At 54.3% G+C, this 8,087-nt stretch overlaps 2 protein-coding genes across 2 annotated transcripts; one reads left to right on the top strand and one right to left on the bottom strand.

Annotated features, from left to right (window-relative positions):
• The first annotated feature begins 891 nt into the window (after positions 1-891).
• On the top strand, positions 892-4,494 carry LOC123156508 (probable methyltransferase PMT24). Its single transcript, XM_044574626.1, has 5 exons — positions 892-2,567; positions 2,639-3,170; positions 3,249-3,696; positions 3,808-4,002; positions 4,080-4,494. The coding sequence occupies exons 1-5, from the start codon at positions 1,215-1,217 to the stop codon at positions 4,294-4,296; spliced, it is 2,745 nt and encodes a 914-aa protein (XP_044430561.1). The 5' UTR covers positions 892-1,214; the 3' UTR covers positions 4,297-4,494.
• A 138-nt stretch (positions 4,495-4,632) lies between these two features.
• On the bottom strand, positions 4,633-7,099 carry LOC123156509 (tRNA-dihydrouridine(16/17) synthase [NAD(P)(+)]-like). The gene is made up of 3 exons (XM_044574627.1): positions 6,657-7,099; positions 6,215-6,321; positions 4,633-5,745 (listed from the first exon to the last, which is right to left on the bottom strand). Exons 1-3 carry the CDS (start codon positions 7,080-7,082, stop codon positions 4,998-5,000), a joined length of 1,281 nt encoding a protein of 426 aa, XP_044430562.1. The 5' UTR covers positions 7,083-7,099; the 3' UTR covers positions 4,633-4,997.
• Positions 7,100-8,087: the final 988 nt, after the last annotated feature.

Here is an 8,087-nt window from a genome sequence, read left to right as displayed (position 1 = left end):
ACTACAGCCATATGTGCAGTCTTCTGTTGCTCCCCGTGCACATCATATGCTTCTTTTCAAGTTCTATGCCCCCTTCAAGATACTGGAGCGCATTGGTCCTTCTGCTTATCGCCTGCAACTTCCTCCTCATAGCAAAATACATCCAGTTTTGCATGTGTCTCAATTGAAGAAAGCATTGGGGCCTCATTGTCAGGTACAATCTAATATTCCTCCTGTTGATTCACAGCTTGCTATCCCTGTCAAAGTGCTTCAGCGGCATTTCCGTCAAGCTGGCGAGCGAGCAGTTCCTCAACGTCTTATTCAGCGGTCTGATCAGCCGGAGTCATTAGCAACTTGGGAGGATCTGGAGGCATTGAAGCAGCGTTTTCCTCGAGCGGCCGCTTGGGGACAAGCGGCATTTCAAGGGAAGGGGGATGTTAAGGCTAAACCACGGGCTACTACAGGAGACAACCCAACCAACGAAGCCCAGGAGGTGGTTCGGCTCGACAAGCGACTGAGACAGCCAACCCAGCGATACGCATCAGACGAGTGGGTCAAGTGAACTATATATCGACGTGTCCCAGCTACCGTGTCATTCGGCCATTGGTTGAACGGCTCTGTTCGTTAGCTTGTAAGAGGAGAAACCTGTAACTAGCTACTGCAATTCGAATACTGAAATAATTCCTCTCTCGATCCCCTTTCCTCCATGGCAATCCCTTGAGATTCGTAGCTAGTTGTTAACCCATCCACACGTACGTTTTTTTTTTTTTTTTTTGAGAATACACGTACGGTTGTTAAAAAAATGCAGTTCAGCGAATTGCTGGTTCATGCAAAGATTGCCTCCAATTTCCATGGGATCAACCGACCAAAAGTAGTAGTCTACAAGACGAAGAAAGAAGTTAAGAAAAGACTGCTCATGATCTGTTGACGGGAGCAACAAACAAACTAACCGGCACGGGAGAGATCCACGGCTCCGTGTCCCGATTCTCCTGCGAGTCCTGTCCCGCGCCAAGCCGCTCAACCAGCGAACCGCCTGCTGACCCCACACGTCATCCCCACATCCTGCTCGCCCCCCGACGTGCGGGGATCACCCCGCGTTCCCCAAACTCGTGTGCATGGCGCGCCACGTACGCCCGTCGCGCCCCACAGCGCAAACACAGCGCCTAAAACCCGCGCCCAAACTAATGGTGGCACTACCAGCTTAGATAGATCGACCCATCCATCGGCCGATCGGCATGGCGGGGGTGGGAGGACGGAGCTCGCGCGCCGCCGGGAAGCGCGGGGGCGGGGCGGCGGCGTCGTCCGCGGCGGCGTCGGCGTGCGTCTACTACGCCACCACGGGGGTGCTCGTGGCGCTCTGCGTCGCCGGCGCCTACTTACTCACGTCCACCTCGTCCGCGTCCATCGCCGGGCCGGACGACGGGGACAAGGCGGCCGCCGTCACGGCGTACCGCCACACCACGCGCTCGTCGTTCGCGTACGAGGTGACCAGGGAGAAAGCGCCGCCGTCGCCGCCGCGCGAGCTCGAGGCCGAGGACGGGACGCTGAGCAAGGAGGACGCTGGCTCCGAGGAGGATGGCGGCGCCGAGCAGGAGCGCGGCAGCGCCGTCACCGTGGCGGCCGTGGACGACCCGCATGCCAAGCCCGATCTGGACGAGCGTGTCTCCGGCGGCGAGGACTCCAAGAGCGACGAGGCGGCGGTGGACGAAGACCAGAGCAACGAGCGTGTCCGCGTCGCCGCCAGCGAGGCCACCGCCGAGGAGGAGGAGGACGCCACGGCGGCGGCGGCGGCGGGCGCGGACAAGGAGCAAGAAACGCTGGACAACGATCAGGAAGAAGAGCAGCAGTCGCATCTGCAGATGCCTCGCGCCACGGTGGAGGAGAGGAACCTGGACGGCGGCATCGAGGAGGAGAGCATCGCGCGGCAGCGGCAGAGCGATGAGGAGGAGCGTATGAGCGCCGGCGATGAGCAGCCCGGCACGGGCATCCTCCGCCGCGAGGCGCAGGAGGACGAGGCGGCGGAGCGGCAATCGGATGAGGATAGACCCGATCAGGAGCAGACAGAGGAGGAGCGTAGCAGCGATCAATCGCTGGTCGAAGAGGACGGCCGCACGTTGGTGGAGGTGGAGTCCGACCCCGGGCAAGAAGAGGGCGGCGGAGACGACAAGGCAGCCGAGTCAGAGCACAAGGAGGACACGGACGGCAGCGGTGCCGGCTCGGTGAACCACAACGTCGTCGATACGCTGCAAGGCGAGGACTCGGCCGTCGGCGCCGGAGGAGACCAGAGCGCGTGGGCAACGCAGCGCGATCAGTCCCACCGGGAGAAGGACCGGCGGCAGGAAGACGCGGGCGACGGCAACAGCACGGACGGGGAGGAGCAGCACGAGTGGCGGACGTGCAACGTCAAGGCTGGCGCCGACTACATCCCGTGCCTGGACAACGAGAAGGCCGTCAAGAAGCTGCGGCCGGAGAACTTCCGGCGCTACGAGCACCGCGAGCGCCACTGCCCCGACGAGGGCCCGACGTGCCTCGTCGCGCTCCCAAAAGGCTACCGCCGGCCCGTCGAGTGGCCAAAGAGCCGCGACAGGGTACAAACAAGAAAACATTCTTCTTGCCATGGATTGCTAACTCACTGACACGACGATGATGACTTGTGCAGATTTGGCTGAGCAATGTGCCACACACGAAGCTGGTCCAGGTGAAGGGACACCAGAACTGGGTGAAGGTGAGCGGGCAGTATCTGCTCTTCCCCGGCGGCGGCACGCAGTTCATCCATGGCGCGCTGCACTACATCGACTTCCTGCAGCAGTCGGTGCGCGGCATCGCGTGGGGGAAGCGCACGCGGGTGGTGCTGGACGTGGGGTGCGGCGTGGCCAGCTTCGGGGGCTACCTGTTTGAGCGGGACGTGGTGACCATGTCGTTCGCGCCCAAGGACGAGCACGAGGCGCAGGTGCAGATGGCGCTGGAGCGTGGCATCCCGGCCATCTCCGCCGTCATGGGCTCCAAGCGCCTCCCCTTCCCCAGCAAGGCGTTCGACCTGGTCCACTGCGCGCGCTGCCGTGTCCCCTGGCACGCCGACGGCGGCGCCCTCCTCCTCGAGCTCAACCGCGTCCTCCGCCCCGGCGGCCTCTTCGTCTGGTCCGCCACGCCCGTGTACCAGAAGCTCACCGATGACGTCGAGATCTGGAAAGGTATGTGCAGACATGATTAAGCGCTAATTTTTGCTTATGAGTTCTCACCGTGAGCATGAGTGAACGAATCATTCTCAGCAATGACGGCTCTGACGAAATCCATGTGCTGGGAGCCGGTGACGATCAAGAAAGACCGGCTCAACGGCGTCGGCGCCGCCTTCTACCGGAAGCCGACGTCCAACGAGTGCTACGAGAGCAGGGAGCGGCAGCAGCCTCCCATGTGCAGCGACGACGACGACGCCAACGCGGCGTGGTACGTCCGCCTGAACGCGTGCATCCACCGGGTGCCGACCGGCGCGGCGGAGCGCGGGGCGAGGTGGCCGGCGGACTGGCCGCGGCGGGTGCGCGCGCCGCCCAACTGGCTCAACACCTCGCAGGTCGGGGTGTACGGGAAGGCGGCGCCGGAGGACTTCGTGGCAGACTACCAGCACTGGAGGCGCGTCATGGACAAGTCGTACCTCAACGGCCTGGGCGTCGACTGGTCCAGGGTGAGGAACGTCATGGACATGAGAGCCGCCTACGGAGGGTAATATCAGGGACAAGAACCCTCTCGCCATTGCACCTAGCAAACACCATTAATTGCCGCCGAGAAATCCTGCACGACATTGATCGATGCACTGCACATGATCTCTGCCAGGTTCGCCGCAGCGCTGAGAGACCAGAAGGTCTGGGTGATGAACGTCGTCAACGTGGACGCGCCGGACACGCTGCCCATCATCTTCGACCGCGGGCTCTTCGGCATGTACCATGACTGGTGCGAGTCCTTCAGCACCTACCCGAGGACCTACGACCTTCTGCACGCCGACCACCTCTTCTCAAAGATAAAGGACAGGTCAGTCACTGCTCAGTTCTATTCTACTTCAGCCATGGCTGGTTCAGCGTTTATGACGGCAAACGTGTGTTGTTCAGGTGCGCCGTGTTGCCGGTCATCGTCGAGGTGGACAGGATCGTGAGGCCGGGAGGGAGCATCATCGTGCGCGACGACTCCGGCCTCATCGGCGAGGTGGAGAAGCTCTTGAGGTCGCTCCACTGGGACGTGAGGCTGACCTTCTCCAAGAACGACAAAGGGGTGCTGTTCGCCGAGAAATCGGATTGGCGGCCGGAGCTGGTCGCCGAGCCAACCTAAATCAAGCCATCTCCATTCTCATCATCACAAGCAATTTTCACCCAGCAAAAGATAGATAGGGTTTTTCTTTTGTTCTTTTTTTTTGTTCTTTCTTTGGTTAGCATTGATGTAGTATGTACTACCCTACAAATAAGACATGGTTCTGTAATGCAGTATGTATTGAGACTCATGCATAGAACTGAGATGAGTGGAGCATTAGTTTGTCAGTTCAAATACTTGCTCTCACCGATCCATATTAAGTGTCGCAGTTTTGAAGGTTGAACCAACCTTACTTCAAAACGGGCGATACGTATTATGAATCGGAGGGAGCACTTTTTTACAAGGCAAGTTAGCAAATCAGTTAAATTTAATAAAGTTAAAGCAATGTTGAGTCCAGCTGTTACAAGATACTACTACTAAAATATCAGATCGTAATAATGTCTGCAGAGGTGCACATCAATTGTTACAACAATAAGGTATCCACTGCAGATGCTCAGAACAAATCAATTGGGCAACCACTGCCATATCTTTACACAAAATCATTTTTGGCCCTACTAGTTCTCTTTTACAGAACCACGACTCATGGTGCCTCCCACAAAGTGTGTTCCAACAAAAATGCTGATACAATCTATACTGATATTAGATATTTGGTGCCTTCCGGTTCATCTTTAGTTTCCCTCCATAAATCGGTAGGCTGTAGATGGCAAAATTGATGGGCATCATCACGCATTGCTTGCAGCTAGCCCGTTTGAACCGATTTGTGACTGTAAAGAGGTCTGGTCTCTGTAAAGAGGTATTCCACCGCCGAGTTCTTTCAGCTTCTTTACCATATCATGCAACCCCTCAAAAGTGAGCTTGGTCTGTGCATTGAATTCCTCCCTCACTTGTGGATGCACTCTAAAACAGCTTCCCAGCAACTTGTGGAGATGGGATCGAATCATTCTCCATGGCACTGGGTATTGCTCGCACAGTTTCAAATACTCAATGGCAAGATCAGCCGGGTCTAAACCACCATCTCCGTCTTCATTGCCATCTTCTTTCCACTCCTTTGTACCGAAACCAGCAAATAATGCTGGATTTTCCAAAAGAGGTTCAGCTGAAAGCACGCCATCAGCTCCAGTGTGTTGCAGACAGCTCTTCACATCCTCCATATGGCGAATGTTTCCATTTGCAAGTACAGGTATCCTCAGGGCATCTTTCACAGCTTTGATGGCATCCCAGTCGGCTCGAAATTTCTTCCCATCTTTTTCATCTCTTGTACGCCCATGCACTGCCACAAGAGAAGCACCGGCTTCTTCAAGCATCTTTGCATACGCAAGTGTGTCTTCCAGTCGCGGAAATATGCGGATCTTGCAAGAGACTGGAACACAAAGGTTCTCTGACAGATTTTGCACAAGCGATTTAACGAGTGGAAGGTTGTCCATGAGAAATGCCCCATAGTATCCCCGTTTAGCAATGCGCTGTGGACATCTGCAGAGTTTTCAGAGAGGCATTACTGCCATTTAGAAAAGATTCCAGTTTGAATCATATATTTGAAATAATGATCATATATGGGGAACATGCACGATGTACTGAATATTAAAAATGATGAAGATATAAATTTACAGACATAATGGCACCGCAGACACATTTGCAAAATGTGCAGTACCGGAGGAAACCTCAGATAGGCAGCTTTAGTGCTTTGAAACATTTGCCTAATAATAAAACAAAATAGTTCGGTTGCTTAAAGTTTAAATTCTATCACTGCAAGGTCCAGTGCTAGCATCATGCTGAAGGCACAGAGATACTTCAGCGACAGTGATCAGAGGCAGATTATCTTTCGTAATGTACATTTTTGTTTATGCAACAAAAATATGTGAGCCACTACAGAAGTCTGCAGATAAGTGACTAAAGAGAACAATACTTTTCAGTATAACATCGTAAAGAATTGGCACATTACCCAAAATTCAAATCAACATAGTCGCAGTGTGCTTCAACCAGCTTTGCAGCTTGTAACAAAATGTCAGGATCATTTGCACAAAACTGAACAAAAAGTGGGCGGTCCTCCTGTATAAGATTTGATCAATGTCATATTCTGCACAAGATTTTTATTTTATTGTATAGTAGACTACAAAAAGTAACTGCATAATACAGCTAATTATTGGAAATAACTGCCTACCCATTATTGTCCTATACTACTAGGACAAAGTAATATACCGAATCTTCTGGATGATATAACAGAAATTCTCCACTTGCTAGTCTTAAATCCCATTCTAACAGTGAAGAATTACCAGAAATCTATGCAACGGTGGTCTACAGGTGAATCACGATGCTCAAATTCGGGTTTCCTAGAGTTGAGTCGTAGTGAGACGACGACCTAGACGCTCCTAAGTGTGGGTTACCTTGCAGGTAGTGAACTCCATGTCCCTGTGCTTCTCGTTCTCGGAGAAGATGCGGGAGTGGAGCATGGGCGTGTAGGCGGCGTCGGCGCCGTAGCGGCGGCACAGCATGCGGAAGGGTAGCTCCGAGTTGTCCACCATGGGCGCCACCACCAGCCTCGGGGACCCCAGCCGCCTCCAGTGCGCCCACGCGCGCTCCACCCTCTCCTCCGCGGACGCCGGCGGAGGCAGGGGCGTGGGCACGGGCGGTGCGATCTCCTCGGGGGCAGCGGGGGCAGCGGGGCTGGGGCATATGTCCTCGTCGGGGTCGGGGGCCGTGGTCAGGTGGGCGGCGGCGGCGTCCGACGGAGACATGGCGAGGCTAGGGTTTAGGGAGCGGAAGAGGAGGCGCGACTTCGGGAGGAAAGGGGCGAGTCGGCGTGGTAGCATGCGGCTCGGCTCGGTGCGGTTCGTGGATCGGGGTCCCGTGTTGTTGTGGGCTCTGATCCAGTAGGTCTGAGGAACGAGGCCCACCTGTCAGTGGATGAAGAAGCTTAGAAGAAATTGCTCTAGCTCGGCCCATCCGGCCCATACTAAGAGTAGCCCATCCACATTTGTCGCTTTTTCGATGAGCCAATCCACCCTATATGGCCCACATGAACCTAGCTGAGATTTGTTGAGAGGACGACGATGAGGACAAGTGCCTCAATTTTTCTTTTTGAGAGATGCCTACAAAAAATGTTGAGAAACAAGGTATTCTCAAGAAAGAATTTGTTGAGAGGCAAGGAGGCGAAAGAGAACGGGACCGACGATGTGGAAAAGTGTGACTATTGACTTTGACACATGCAAGGGAAGTTGAATGTATGGTACGTTGAGCCATTAGCCATGAAAGGATGATGATCGTATAGTGGTCACGAGCAAAACCCGTCGGAGGAAGAACAACCTAGCTTAGTCACACACATGGATCACAACATGAACACCGTTGAAGTTTCCCAAAAATAAGGCCAATTCTTTTCGACTTAAACTCATGAAGAAATCGGTTTAAGATTCTTTACATTAGGGATATTGTTTGAGTTGTTTGGTGACAAGTCTATGATGCTCATGAACTATAAATGTGCCATGATAAACTGATATTGTTCCAACTATTTTGCAGTTGTTGAACTCTATGTTGTGCTAAACTTATTCCTATAATTTCCTACCCAAAAAACAACAAAAATACAACCCAAATGCTAAAAAGTGCTTGGATGCTGGTTTGCTCGCGCGAGCACACGCTCTCAGAGCCGTCCGATCTCGAAGTCGCACGGGCGATCGTGCACAGGTGTTTTTTTGTTTGAGACGAGATGGTTCGCCGGCTCGCGCGGCACTTCACGACAGCCATAAACCTGGAAGGGCCCACCACTACCGCCCACGCTTCGGTGACGTTGGCGCAGTTTTCGAAACTGCCTGGCGAGCGGC

Source organism: Triticum aestivum, chromosome 7B (assembly GCF_018294505.1).
Source record: "Triticum aestivum cultivar Chinese Spring chromosome 7B, IWGSC CS RefSeq v2.1, whole genome shotgun sequence".
Classification (NCBI taxonomy): domain Eukaryota; kingdom Viridiplantae; phylum Streptophyta; class Magnoliopsida; order Poales; family Poaceae; genus Triticum; species Triticum aestivum.
Note: the sequence above shows the minus strand (reverse complement) of the source record. Positions and strands in the feature narration are given on the sequence as shown.